At 42.4% G+C, this 15,341-nt stretch overlaps 1 protein-coding gene across 2 annotated transcripts; it reads right to left on the bottom strand.

The window, feature by feature from the left end:
* Positions 1-1,044: 1,044 nt before the first annotated feature.
* Positions 1,045-15,341, bottom strand: rae1 (ribonucleic acid export 1). 2 transcript variants are annotated; one of them, XM_063215608.1, is made up of 13 exons: positions 15,233-15,340; positions 14,665-14,773; positions 14,458-14,562; positions 14,050-14,142; positions 13,546-13,632; positions 12,242-12,328; positions 11,460-11,531; positions 10,860-10,967; positions 8,767-8,873; positions 6,274-6,349; positions 4,005-4,199; positions 2,928-3,013; positions 1,045-1,740 (listed from the first exon to the last, which is right to left on the bottom strand). In XM_063215608.1, coding segments are annotated over exons 2-13 (1,107 nt in total). In that variant the 5' UTR covers positions 14,755-14,773; positions 15,233-15,340; the 3' UTR covers positions 1,045-1,739. The 2 variants fall into 2 exon arrangements, with proteins under 2 accessions (XP_063071678.1, XP_063071677.1); XM_063215607.1 differs by lacking the exon at positions 1,045-1,740 and having other exon boundaries at positions 2,924-3,013; positions 15,233-15,341.

Below are 15,341 nucleotides of genomic sequence, written 5' to 3'. Positions count from 1 at the left end.
ACTGTACATTCATTGAATAAGATTGACAAGCAGCTGAACTGAAACTGGAAAATCATTCAATCCGGTGTGGAATGCAGTAGGTTGCCCTGTCTCCAACTATATAGGCCCTATTGTTTTTTTCAGAGGTGGTCAGGGTAGTGTGAATTCAGTGATTGAACTACAACAGACCATAAAAGTCAGGCATGTTTGTTTAAAAAAAAAAAATCATGCAACTGGAACCCACCACACATCCCCTCTGCTGCCCTTAGATGTATTATTTATTATAGGACCGGCCAAGGCAAACAGTGCACCTTGGCACAGGGGTGACATGACATTTCCCAGTATATGACAGGCCTAGAGCAGTGCTCACACCTTCTTCTTCTTCATGGCATAAATCCACCGCCACTGACACCTTGGGTGCATGAAGTAAAATAGAGACCCCCACAGCGACAAGCCTAATGTGGATGTCCTCTCTCCTTTCGTCTTTGAAGGCGTCTGCTAAATGGCTCCCGTCCTACCTGGCAGAGAAGCGACACCCTAATGACCACAATAAAGTGGCCACTTTCACACCTCCGGCTGCTGTGAAGGCTTCCCGTCTTCTCACGTGTGGCCTTTGTAGGATGTGCTGTACTTGTCATTCATATCCTTCTGATAAAATCCCCACACTCACACTTACTCCAAAACCTCTCTCAACCTCACCAGTGGGGTCCAATGGGCTTGGCTTTGATCCTCAGCCTTGGCTTCAGTCAAAACACACTGGCCATCCAGACTTCAGATTCCCTTGAGCGGTCTGCTGCAGCCCACAAACAGGACAAACACTCCCCCTAGTGGACGCCTGCTGTGAAAGCATTCACAGTCACAAGATTACTCTGGCTAACAAATTCTTCCCAGCAGTTAGTTGGTTTTACGCTGATCTGTGCCATGAATAAGCTTTTCAGTGAATTGATCAGTTCTTTTGAAAAGCGGAAACGGGTTAGTCTTTTGCACATTTGATCATGCTTGGCGCAAAAGTAGTTCTGGACAAAACACGTACAAGAAAAAAGCTATTCCATTATGCGCAAAAAGTCCTGGAGATAATTATTTATTGGTTTTACATTTCAAGATCGAGCTACACTGAGTAATGACAGTAAAGCAAAAGGTTGAACAACAACAACAACCACCAAAAACATCATTGTATCCTCATGGAAGCCATGTAAAAAAATAACTTGCAGACATGAATATAAAAAGGAGTTTTACCATCAACCATAGACATGAACACTAGACGCGGCGTTGGCCCCTCCTTTGCAATGGAGCGAATGGCTGAAGTCAGATAGCCGCAATGTATATGCCCGTATAACGCTGCCATCAATTGCTGACAAGGCGATACGCACAGTATTCTGTAAGTGGCAGGAACACAAGATCTATGACAGAACATGGGATACTGGCACAAGACGGCGGCACATAGGGATGAGCCATGCCAAAGGGCTGAACGTAGCATCTAGTGTTCATATCTATGACCATCAACAATGATGAAGAGCAACAAAAGAGAACGGCTACCCTCACATGACCTGAAGCCACAAAGCGGTCATCAATACAAGGGCAGGTTGGCCCCTGCTGATTGGTCCATACACAGTACGCAAAGCCTCGCCATTGGTCCAGGTGTAAGCCAAAAGGTGGGGGTGGGGGGGTGTTGTGTGGTTCTCTTGCCATATATACACACTAAAGCCGCTCCTCCAATGCCTTTCCCACCAGCGAGATGGGACTCTGCACACAACGACGAATCTAAACACAGGGAGGGGAGGCGGTCAGTCAAGCCACTCAACATTCTACACAGAAAGAGTGTAAATCAGGTTTATTGAGACGTTCTCTACACATTTTTGTTACAATCAGAAAAGAAAAATACACTCTTCATGTCAACATGACATCTCAACATTATCTGCATTAGATGCTTAATTACGGTATGCTCTTTGGCTAATTTCAGCAAAAATCCAGCCAGATTTAACACACGTCACACACAAACTCTCTACAAAAATAGAAATGCATTTCTTATTAAAGTGACTCCATTTTACCCGATTGTCTCTTTTAAAAGTAGGAATGAGATTAGACTCCCATCAGTAATAGCACCATTGAAAATTAAGACTACCAGAAGCACGTGTTTGCTTCGTTAGCCACTAGCTGGCTCCTCTGGCCTAAAGTGCAACTAAAGCGAACATCGCCATGATGTCATCAGAAAGCGCAGGCCCGCAACCTCATGGGTAAATTCCATTATTCAAACTCCTGCACTCCCTTGTGCTTGTGGCCTCGTGATGATGTCGCAAGACATTACTGACAATAGAGCTTTAATAAATATCTCGCACAAGGTCAAAGGTCCTTTTCTCATTTGCAATCAGGATGTTGAATGGAGAAATGTCCCCCAAACTTTGTTGTGCATGGGCTGACAGCAGGGAAATTAAACTCCACAGATGCGGAGCGTCAGCAAAGCGCAAGTTCACGCACACAAGTTGAGGACGGCGTTTGGATAATATAAGGTACCCCATGTGTCAAGAGGTTTGGCAGACACGTCATGCCACTCTCTGAATTATTATTATATGAAATCGAGCCGTTTTTGCCACTCAGCTCATAATAAATAATTAATAAATTAATTGAAACAAAATGAATTAAATATAGAAGCAAAAAACAATTAATGCAACCCCCGCCCCACAAAAATAATAATGATAAAATAATAACAACAACCAAAGACCAAACTGCTTCTTATACACACGCATGACCCCGCATGCATAGCATCATGTTGCTGTGGGGGACCGTAGAGCCCTGGCACGCGTCACCATGGCAATAAGAGGATGCTTAGCACAAAAAAAGGAAGAAAGGAAGTAAGGAAAGAAGAAAAGGAGGGAGTGCAGCCCTGTGTGGCGTCACCGTCTCCAAAGGTGCAAAGGAGTGCGGTGGCTCTCCGCCTCCCCGGCTCTCACCATTTCTTGTTCCGAGGCTTCAGCTCCTCGGCGGCGTTGCGAAGGAAGATGTAGTTCTTCTTCTGAGGGTTGTAGTACTCATGGCCCTGTGGAGACACGCATAGGACATGTTTACAATTCACTACCATTCATATGAATTAACACACACACACACACACACACACACACACACACACACACACACACACACACACACACACACACACACACACACACACACACACACACACACACACACACACACACACACACACACACACACACACGCATTTGTCCAGAATTGGGAAACCAAACCAAATTCGCCAGGGCTGAAGCGAACGAGGCAGCAAGAGCAAAAAAGAAGTTGCACTTAAAGAAAGGATGTCTGCGCTTCAGCCCTTGTGGTGCTCACAGTCCAGGACAGCAGAATGAAGACTACTTCTCAGTGACTAGACCCAGGGATGACCGGAGCACTCAGCATAATTTTAGAGGTTTTTTTACTTTGTGCACCAAAAACTAAAAAACCTCTAAAAGTATGCCGAGTGCTCCGGTCATCCCTGGGTCTAGAGAGAAGTACACTGAGAAGTAGCCCAGTTTGTCTTCAGCAAAAAAGAGTCAGTTAACTTTATGGCAATGAGCTATGATGCCCTTTGGTGAGCATTTTCCACTGTCTCCGGTCAGCAAAGCACGCAAATCAAATATCCGAGCAAACAGTCATGAGTGAATAAAGCAAATTCATGATGAAAAAAACCACAGCTGTGTTTGCTTCAGTTTCTTTCAATCTTACTCTACATTATGAACAAAATAGCTTGCCACTGGTAGAACTAATCACAGCTTAACATTTACAATGAGAGCTACAAAGTCGAGGGGTCACAACAAAGCACATTCATATGTGTTACATAGTGGATAATAATGGTGGCGAAACTTTTGTTACATGAGCGTTGACCCTGTCGGGGGTCTTTAGGGTAGGACATTACAGTTTGTGTAGGTGTTGGGCTGCTGCCACTCTTCTGAAGTAAAAAAGTGCCCAAACAGTTTCCCTGCCTTCGTATGGATTTACATATGTCACTCAGTTAACACAACATGCATCTGCCGCACCTTTGACCAATCATAGCTGGAGGAGTACGCGAAGATGTTTCCGTTGTGGTTGAAGCAGCAGGCTGTGATTGGCTGATCCAGCTGCTCTGAGGTCTTCAGCTTGGTGCGGGCGTCCTTGTCCCAGAAGCTGAAGCGTCCATCGGAGCCCACCGTGGCTAGCGTGCCGTGGACTGGGTGGAAAGCAATTGCATTCACCTGGCAAGGCAAGGGAAGAAGAACTTTGTTTATTTTTTGAAGTATTTAAATATTGTTTATCATCAGACAGGGCAGTGGAGGAGAGACAGGAAGTGAATTGAGAGAGAGAGAGAGAGATGGGGAAGGGCCGGCAGCATAGTAGACGAGAGCCCTACCGTTAGAGCCACGGTAGGGCCAAGGGAAGGAGTAGTTAATTTGTATTGGGCACTTTGGTATACTGGGCCTCATACAGAGGCAGTGCAGTGGTCTTTCGGAAGAAGAAGTATAAATACATAAAATAGGAATAAATGGATAAAAAAATTAAAGTAGTCTACATTAGATGAAAACACAGCATAAACACAGCATTAACACCAGCAAGGACCCATTTGTTGTATGAGTGCAACCCTTAAAAGCATGCAGCAGCGGCAATGACACATTACTTGGTCCTTTGTCAACACTGAATCCTAGAGGTGCTCCGATCATGATCGGCCGATAATGGCCAAAAATAGCCTGATCGGTGATCGGAAAAACATTCCGATCAAAAAACCGATCCAGAGATATTAAATTCCTCACGCAACCATTTTGCCTTTACACCTGGCGCTGCCTGCATGTAGCCTAGGTGCTGGCTCTGCACAGCTGCTGCACCAAAATAAGGCATCTTTACTTGTCTTTAACTTTTTGGAATTCCCTCCTTCATTTTCACCATTTATAATCATATCTGCATCAACAATGATCTGATTTTCCGATCCATGCGCCGTTTACATGACGCTTGTAATTTGCGAATGACGTGTCAGTCTCGCCATGTTCGCTATTTTGAGTTACAGCCTGTCAGCCCGCAACAACTAAACGTTTCCAAAACAATCATCAACGGTATTGTTTTTAAAGTTGTAGCATGTTACAGCCAGGCCATTAGTTTGTAGTCGCTGCAACACCAAACAGCAACAGAGGGAGAGAGGACGGTGAAACTCATTGAGTCTGTGCAGGGAATTCTACAATCTATGACAGTGTAACAGAGAAAGAGCTTTCCTCGCAGACACGCCGTGTTGTGCGTGTTGCCTGTTCTATCAAGTGAAGTTTTTTTCTTGTTTTGTGTATGTAGAATCTCAAGTGTTTCAGTCACAATGTAATTTGCGATAGACTACTTCTCGCCAGTTAGCCATTTTACGTTATAACCTGTGTAGTTGCTTCGGTCAGCACGCGACAAGTTCACGTTGTCCGCACAAGCATGCCAACGTTATTGTTTTCAAAGTTGTAATTGACAGTCAGTTGATTAGTTTGATAGTCGCTGAAACGCCAAACGGCGACAGGTGAGGGGGGAGAGGGAGAGAGCTCAGAACGGTCGTGGAGCACTGCAGCTGTGGACAGTGAGTGACAGAGAAGGGAGGGGCTCTCCTCACGAGGCTGCCCATTTAAAGCGACAGGGTTATTTATCGTATGCAGAAGACAAGAGACTGAGATCCAGGTGTCTGAGCTTCAATTCAATCTTAAATAGTTTAGTAATTATATGCAATAACTTATAAATTGATGTAATGTTTCAGTTTCAATTCAATCTTAAATAGTTTAGTAATTATATGCAAAAACTTATAAATTGATTAATACTGTAGACTTAGGCCTACTTGTAGGCTATATTACCAACAGTAGTCTGAAAGAGCTGAAAGATAATAATAATAATAATAATAGCCTAATAATAATAATGATAATAATAATAATAGCCTAATAATAGGCCTACATTGTGAAAGCGACATGTGCAAATTAAGATTGATTGGTTTATGGCCAGAAATGGTATTCAATAAGGATAATTAATAGGCTATTAAAAAAAATAGGAAATAATTTCTGTGATCGGCAATGATCGGTGATCGGCAGATTAAGATTTTTGGTGATCGGTATCAGTGATCGGGCCAAAAAATGGTGATCGGAGCACCTCTACTGAATCCACTACATTTGTGTTTGGCTGCAACTTTAACACACATTCGTTCTCTACATTCATTCTCTATTGGAGTGACAAGCAATTTCGGGAAAGAATAGAAAACCACATTGCCTATCATGCACTGTGGGCAGTCGCCCCTCTCCTGAAGAAGACTTGAAGATGACTTACAGCATAAATGTCCTGGGGAGTGGCAGTGTTGGTTCCATTCGATCTATGGCACTTGAAGGTGAAGTTGTCCTTGGCTCTGAAAAGCAAGTCAGGATACAATCACACCCTTAACTCCACCCTGCATGTTTTCCCTGCCCCTATGGACACTTTTCTTTGTGTACTTTATAATTGTGTGTCTGTGTGTGCGAGAGAGAGAGAGAGAGAGAGAGAGAGAGAGAGAGAGAGAGAGAGAGAGAGAGAGAGAGAGATACCTGCCTTGGGCTGAATATATACAAGAGTGTGCTATATATGGTTAATACAGTGCCCTCCATAATTATTGGCACCCCTGGTTGAGATGTGTTAAAAGCCTTAAAATAAATTCAGTGTTTATTGCAGAAGAATACTGTCACACTGAAAATTGTAGGAAAATGTAGCCTTCAACTCAAATGAATTGTAAGAAAATAAAAAAATCCCTGACTGAAAAATAATTATTTTTCATTAAATCACCTGTTCCACAATTATTGGCACCCTTAACAATTCCCAGAAAATAAATATAATTGAAGCATTTCTGTCATTTCTACAGTAGTTTACAAAGTTTACCAGAGTATGTAGGAACATTTAATTAGTAATTCATCACCTCCTGTTTCCCTGGGGTATAAATATGACGTGACACCGAGGCCATTTATCTTATCCACTCTTAAACATGGGAAAGACAAAGGAACACAGCATACAAGTGAGGCAGATGTGCGTCGACCTTCACAGGTCAGGCAGAGGCTACAAGAAGATTGCCACTCAACTGCAGCTGCCCATATCCACTGTGAGAGGAATGATTAAGAAGTTCAAAACAACTGGAACAGTGGTTAACAAGCCTGGACAAGGACCCAAGTTTATTTTGCCACCACGCACAGTGAGGAGGATGGTAAGAGAAATCAAAAGATCTCCAAAGCTCACTGTTACAGAATTACAACACATGGTAGCATCCTGGGGTCACAAAGTCTCCAAATCAACCATCAGGCGCTGTCTACACGCCAACAAGCTGTTTGGGAGGCATGCACGGAGAAAACCTTTCCTCACTCACAATCATAAACGCAAGCGTCTGGAGTTCGCCAAGCGGTATTGGGGCTTCAACTGGGACCGTGTGCTTTGGTCAGATGAGACCAAGATTGAGCTTTTTGGCAACAAACACTCCAAGTGGGTCTGGCGTACCACGAAAGATGCGCATGCTGAAAAGCACCTCATACCCACTGTGAAGTATGGGGGTGGGTCAGTGATGCTGTGGGGCTGTTTCGCTTCCAAAGGCCCTGGGAACCTTGTTAGGGTGCATGGCATCATGAATGCTTTGAAATACCAGGACATTTTAAATCAAAATCTGTTGCCCTCTGCCCGAAAGCTGAAGCTGGGTCGTCACTGGGTCTTTCAGCAAGACAATGACCCTAAACATATGGCCACATCTACACAGAAATGGTTCACCAGACACAAAATCAAGCTCCTCCCATGGCCATCTCAGTCCCCTGACCTCAACCCCATTGAGAACCTGTGGGGTGAGCTGAAGAGGAGAGTACAGAGGAGAGGACCCAGGTCTCTGGATGATTTAGAGAGATTCTGCAAAGAGGAATGGCTGAAGATCCCTCTTTCTGTCTTTTCCCATCTTGTGAAACATTATAGGAGAAGATTAGGTGCTGTTTTGTTGGCAAAAGGGGGTTGTACAAAATATTAACACCAGGGGTGCTAATAATTGTGACACACATTATTTGATGTCAAATAATTATTTCTTTATCTGGGATTTTTTCCCCACTGAATAAATGCACTTGTATTGAAGGTTGGATTTTTCTCTTTTTTTCCATTAAGGTCCCATATTATTTAGAAAAAAAATAAAATAATTGGAAGCTAAAAAACACATCTCAACCAGGGGTGCCAATAATTATGGAGGGCACTGTATATGTGTAATGATGTGTGTAATACCCGTGTGTAATGTCTTCTGTATTTGTGTATGCATGTGTGCTACGTGATACCATAATTTCCCCCTGGGATCAATAAATGATACTCTACTCTACTCTATCATATTTGTCTCAAAGCATCCATGGTAGCAAAAGTGTAACATGACTAGGAGTGCGGTCATGTCTTCTCGCATGGTTTCAAAGCATTAGTGCAAATAGTAGGTAAAAGCTCGCACATCCAAACGTCTGACCTGGGAGCAGGATAAACAAATAACCAGATAAAGAGAGAGAAAAGTCAGCTGCAACCAGGACTTTTTTGCTGCCACTTATTTTTTATTTTTCCGTGACGTTTCGGGTAGAAGTCACGTCTGAAGAAGGGTTTCTACCCGAAACGTCACGAAAAAATAAAAAATAAGTGGGAGCAAAAAAAATCCTGGTTGTAGTAGAGGATTTTTCTTTTCAAAGCAATAGTGCCCAGTCATATGTTGTCTGTGTGAGCTGAGCACATTCTATGAACTTTACTGACTCATCTCATTGCATCCACGAAATCGATATCAAACATGGCAATGACACTCACGGATTGGGGGGATTGATGTAATGAATGGCCACTCGTCCTTCAATGCTGCCGAGTGCAAAGCCAGTGGGCTTGTTCTGCTTGTCTTTGAAGATGGCCACACAGCGATGCTGCACAGTGCACACAAAAATTTGAGTGAGTAACAGATTATTAATCTAGTTGGGATCAACACAAGTAAACATTAGCAAAGCCATGCATGGAAAACCAATGCAAACAGGAAAAAAGTTATTGGTTTAACACAGTGAGCACAACGATATTGCATTTATGAAACACCCGTGCAAAGAGACAGCCCAACTACCATCCCATTGAAGAAGGTCTGAGGGTACTACCCTAGTCATGAAAGAAGATGGGTGGGGGGGGCGCTAATTCACTCCCTCCATCCACCTGGTTGTGTCAGGAATCAAACTGGCAACCCTTGGGCTACAAGCTCAACTCACAAACCACTTGCCCATAACACCCGGCATTACGACCTTCAGGAGTTATGACAGAAGCCTAACTTCATTCGTTTTCAAAGTGCGGACAGTTTTTGAGAGCATGCCATCATCATGACTATTTCTTTCAAAAGTAATTGTTAACAAAAGTCGAAGGGGAAAAATACATGTACCTCACACAACACAGAGAAATCTGCTGCTTTCCAGTTATTAATTCTGACCTTTATATTCCATAAAGGGGAGTTTATATCCGTGTATGTCCCAAATCCTCCGTTTCTGTCACGAGTTAAACGATGTTGTTTTTTTCTCCTGACCCGGTCCTGCACTACAGCCATATGTACAACAGTTTGTCATAATAATAATGTAATAATATTATGTCCGACAGGCGAATAAAGATGCGTCCCAGAGCCGTATATAAGGAGAGTCTGGCCAAATATGGGTTCGAACGTTCGAGCTATCCCGCTACTTTGATTGGTTCTGGGCTGGTCACATGTTTTATGGACGCCATTTTCGTTCCCCACGCTCCCATTAATGAGCATTATCAGATATAAAAAAATAACGCTTTACTATAATATTTTTACATTATTATTATGACAAACTGTTGTACATATGGCTGTAGTGCAGGACCAGGTCAGGAGAACAACATTGTTTAACTCGTGACAGAAACGGAGGATTTGGGACATACACAGATATAAACACCCCTTTATGGAATATAAAGGTCAGAATTAATAACTGAAAAGCAGCAGATTTCTCCGTGTTGTGTGAGGTAAATGTATTTTTCCCCTCGACTTTTGTTAACAATTACTTTTGAAAGAAATAGTCATGATGATGGCATGCTCTCAAAAACTGTCCGCACTTTGAAAACGAATGAAGTTAGGTTTCTGTCATAACTTGAAATTAGCTTGTCAAATCTTAATTGCCACCTGTAACTATGCTATACTGTGAAAACATAACTTTGTCCACCAAGTTATTATTTCTGTCGCGCTAATAAGGTCCTTTCCCCCTCACGTCCAGTCTCATTCTATGAGCATCCAGACTCATCCTACGGTTCTACTGTCTGCAGTCGCGTTTATGCACTGCTGAGCACATCGTTATTTTTAAACTACTAAATCTCGACACAACGTGAAACTTTGCTGCAAGTATCATCAGGGTCCCTGTACATGAACTTGACCATTGTTGTGAATATTATGTCTGTACATTACTTAAATATGGACTTTGACGTTGGCCCTACCTAGGCAACAACAACACGGAAGTCACGCTTGAATGCACTGCTGAGCACATGAAAACTATGCTAACAAAACCCTCTTTTAAACAAACCCCTTCTACACGAACGAACTTGTTAATGTTGGGATCTTGATAATACTACAACCCAAGTTTGATGGTCTATGAAGCCTTATTTGTATTTTAAACCCAGCGATTTTGACGGTATGCTGCCCATAGAGTTACACTGTAGAATCCTCGCTGTGGGGAGCAAAAATGGCGTCCATGATTCGAGTTGGCCAGACTCTCTTTATATACGGCTCTGATGCGTCCGTCTATGCACTGCCGCCTTGTGGACACGGGTGGGAATGACAATTGAAAGAATGCGATTCAGACGGACGGACGGACAGACCCTCTTATAGAGATGCTAGGACGCATCTAAAAGGACAGAAAGGTTGAAATCACCTGATGCTTTAAGGGAGAGTCTATCCTGCGGAACTCTGAAGGCTGATTCTCCAGCTGGTAAACTATCAGACCCCTCTCTGCTGTGGCACACACCGCCATGGGATACACCTGAGAGAGAGAGAGAGAGAGAGAGAGAGAAAGAGAGAGAGAAAGAAAGAAAGAAAGAAAGAAAGAAAGAAAGAAAGAAAGAAAGAAAGAAAGAAAGAAAGAAAGAAAGAAAGAAAGAAAGAAAGAAAGAAAGAAAGAAAGAAAGAAAGAAAGAAAGAAAGAGCACACAGAGGTGACAAGGTCGTGTGACTTTTTGCTGTTTTTTAGTACACATCGTTACAATAGGAATAGACTTGCTGGAAGTCGACAGTGGGAAAGGAGGTTAAGGATTTGACTAGCAATCGGAGGACTATCTAAGTAAAGGGTTTAATGTCAACTCTTCTTGAGTAGGTTTAGGTGGGCCCGAACAAGACACTGGACCCCATAACATCACTGCTGTGTTGGAAAAGCACCCTTCCATCGCTGTAGCGCTGTCAATATAAGACAATGCATGAAAAAAGACAATATATGAAAAGTTCATGTTTGCTTAAAGATTGATGTTTTATTACTCACCACATCGGCACAATAGCAGCGCTCTGGCATCTGCAGCGACATCATGGGGTTTGGGGACCGCGTGTCCCAGAACTGCCAATGTGATGAGAGGAGGGATGAACACACACACACACACACACATACACACACGCACGCACGCACGCACGCAGACAGACAGGCACACACACACAAAGATTAGCTACTCAAGGAAATTACATCCAATAACAGTCTACCCCAGAGATGAAGAGGCGAGAAAATCCATTTAAGAGTGCAGATTTGAAAAATAAGCAAAAGCATTGAAAAGCAATGGAATTCAAATATTACAGAGCACATTAATATAAAAAGTCATATTAGGAAGAGATGCCAGGCAAGGACATATAAGGCCCTTCTGTCAGTTGCCTCACACTGGTTTTCAACATTCTTCAATATATGGCCAATTAACCCCTATTACGCTCTTAAAACATGTTTTTTCCTTCCATGCTGGACTTAAAATGTCCAAATATAGTGCTTCATTTGAGAGGCCAGAGATCCTGCTGTACATACACAGATCATATAAGGGCTAGTTTAAAGCAGCCCTTTACAACAAACTGAGGAGACACATCCCAACCGAAGAAATAATCTTATATGGTTCTTCGTTGGGCAAGCATAACCACAAATATGTACAGATACTGTAGTATTATTTCATTTTGACAATCACCATTGTAGCAAAATGTAATCATATTTAACCTATGGATAAAGGAAAAGTGTATTTTTCAGCACAGAACTTCTTCTACTGAAACTATGCCCGAGATGTTGTTCCTCACCTTCAGTGTTTTGTCCCAGCTACCTGTCATCACACAGCTGTAGTTTGGAGCTTTTATCCAGTGGATTGATTTAATGGGGCCATCATGCTGAAGAGAAAAAAAGAACAAAAGACAAGACAAGACAAAATCTCTTTCAACATGCTGTGCCAGTGGAGAGCAGAAACAACTGAGAGAAAACTTCAAAATGTTCACTCATTCTGATGTCACTATGGATAGGTATGTGTATTGTTATTTCAGTCTATATGCTGTATATTTAAGAGTGAAAAAATCCTATAAACTACCAACAACATTTACTCCAAAATTTGAATGAAAACATTGTTTGCAGAAAATTACAAATGGTCAAAATAACGCAAAAGGTGCCATGTCTTCAGACCTCAAAAAAGGCAAAGAAAACAAGATGATAATAATTTTAAACCATAATAGAAATGTTTTAAGACTTCAGAAATCAATACGCCTAATTTGTAACCACAGCTTTCATGGGTTTTGGTATGCTTTCCACTAGTCTTTCACATTGTTGTTGGATGACTTTGGTCCAGGCCTGGTGCAAGAATTCAAGCTGCTGACCTGGTGGCACTCAATCCACAACTTAATTGACCAAGCTGAGTGGCTGGGATCATTGTCCTTTAAAAAAAATACAAAAATAAAACGGTCCCCAGAGTTCAGGGGCATTGTCAGAACAAAGCCAGTTTTGGCCCAAGATAACTTTGTATGTGGCTGGAATCGGTCAGATTCGTCTTTGCGACGAGTGCGTTGTTGAAGCCACGTGCTTCCCTCTATTCTGATAATGTCCCCCAACTCTGAGGATTGTCTTTTTCAGCAGGACACTGCTGCAACTCAAGCAGCTTTGTCAATTAGTGTGAGGATGGAGGACCACCAGATCAAGACCCTGTCATTGCCAGCCCAATCTCCAGACCTGAGTCCCATTGAAAACTTCTGAAATGTGATCAAGCGGAAGAGGGATAGTCACAAGCCATCAAATAAAGCTCAGCAACTTTGATGTTTGCACCAGGAGTGTATTTAAGTCATCCAAGAACAATGTGAAAGACCGGTTCAGAGCATGCAAAGATGCATGAAAGCTGTGAATAAAATCACTACATAAAAGCAAATACAGTGTTATAAGATTAAAATAACCACATACAAGGAGCCTGTTGTTTAGGCCTTCTTTCATGGTACATTTTGGGGATGGTCAAAACTTAACTGCTTCAGGCATAACTTGGCAAAAACATTATAATTGTGTTGTGCAACACTTAAAAAAATCGTTATTTGTGCAGATACACCACAGGTGTTAGTGATAAATATCTCACCTGTGCAATCTGCATGGCCTGATTGCTGTTCAAGTCCCACATTTTGGCTGTTTTATCACATGAGGCAGTGAAGACTTTACTCCCATCCTGTTATTAAACAAAACAAACCAGTTTAGCTGACATTGGCCACTGTCACCTCATCCAAAGATGATGTTCCGGTTTAGATAAGTGAGCAGGTGAAAACCCCTGCTATACTCATTTAACAATTTAACAGCATACATTTACAAGTTTTACAGATGAGACAGACATTACGTACTTAAAAAAAAGAGCATAATTTCATCTAAGAGACCAGTTACAACTCAAATTCAAGAGTATTTTACATGTATTCAGTGTAGCGACTTGTCATACCAACTACACAAACCAGACACTGAAATGGCAAGGTAATAAAATGCATCAGCAGATTACAGATGCATCTCAAACTGATACAGAACACTAGTTTGCTTGTATGGTGAGCCAGTTCACAGTACCACCAAGCTACAGATATAAACATGAGCAATCACATACGTCGCTCCAGCACACATCCAGCACTGGTCCTGTGTGCATTTGCTGGGCTTTAGGCACGGTTTGGCCGTTGTCCTGCACTTCCCAACATCGCACCTGTTGGTGAGGAGGGGAAAAGATAGGGCAAAATGCACTCCGTGTCATGACCATGTTGTTCACATTTGCTTATGAGCATACTAACTTCCAAACAATTCATAAGATAGTAGGCTAATACACTTTTGGATTACACATGTTTTGTAAAACGAGCATGCGCTGCATGTGTAACTATGGTACATAAGTTTGTAGTAGTACATTGTTATTGTAATTATTGATGGAGGTTATGTAAAATATGACTAACAATAAGAGATTTGGCAATATAAGGAAGAAACAGCAGGATGACTGCAGGACGTTTTCATACTGTAGCCTACTTACATCATTGGCCCAGGATCCTCCGATGAGAAAGTTTCCTGGGAGAGTGGGGGGACTGAAGGCCAGACAGCTGATGCTGTCATCAGGCGGGGACGTCACCTCTACATCCTAAAAGATCATAGAGCATGATGTGAAAGCAGGTGATCAGTATATGGTCCGCTGCTATGACAGGTTGTCAGAGAAATCTGATTAGTGTTTTGCGTAACTTGCCTTCATTGGATTATGGGTATCTGTCGTGGTGTTGCCAAACACACTCGTTCCGCCGGTGCCAAAACCGGCTGTTGTCCCAAATAAACTCATGGTGGTCTGTGATAGATTGCTGTATAGAACATATATAAACGTTATGGTTTCTAGTTACGGTGAAAGGAGGGCACATCACTGTTGACTGTGTTGAATGAAACTGGTGCCTGGTGCATGGTGCCTCAACATGCATGAGCTAACTGGCCACACGCTAAGAAAGCACTACTAACGATTTCTGCATGCCACAGACAAAATGCTTGAAAATGTGAATTCTGCATGTTCTATAAAATAATTTTAGGGTACTGCTACACAAATATACAATGAATGCCTTCACGTTTAGCAGCTACAGAATACATGATGTATCTCAACTCAGGGCGGGTATCTATCATCACCGGTGCGAAACAGCCATTCCCGCAAAGCTAGACAGCCGAGTTAAACAGATACGCATTTGCTCAGGTCATTGTATTAAACACCAAAATTGTTTTCCTTCTGTTGTATTAATTATTTGTGTAACAATGATGCTAATGATCTCGCTTACCCAAAACAAAGTTAGTCCATAAATTTGACGCGGGCCATGAAAACGGCGCACGTCGAAAATCTGCTAGCCGCCGCACAAGCTAATGCTTGCTGTCGCGGGTTGATGGCAT

Source organism: Engraulis encrasicolus, chromosome 14 (genome assembly GCF_034702125.1).
Source record: "Engraulis encrasicolus isolate BLACKSEA-1 chromosome 14, IST_EnEncr_1.0, whole genome shotgun sequence".
Taxonomy (NCBI): Eukaryota; Metazoa; Chordata; class Actinopteri; order Clupeiformes; family Engraulidae; genus Engraulis; species Engraulis encrasicolus.
This window is presented reverse-complemented; position numbering and strand designations above follow the sequence as displayed.

Excerpts from the sequence above, each read along its gene's own strand:
- rae1 (XM_063215607.1), bottom strand. The coding sequence starts at position 14,754 with ATGAGTTTATTTGGGACAACAGCCGGTTTTGGCACCGGCGGAACGAGT. Across the intron at positions 10,968-11,459 it reads GCTGCTATTGTGCCGATGTG|GTGTATCCCATGGCGGTGTG; the intron begins GTGAGTAATAAA and ends TCTCTCTCTCAG. Across the intron at positions 8,874-10,859 it reads ACTCTCCCTTAAAGCATCAG|CATCGCTGTGTGGCCATCTT; the intron begins GTGATTTCAACC and ends TGCACTGTGCAG.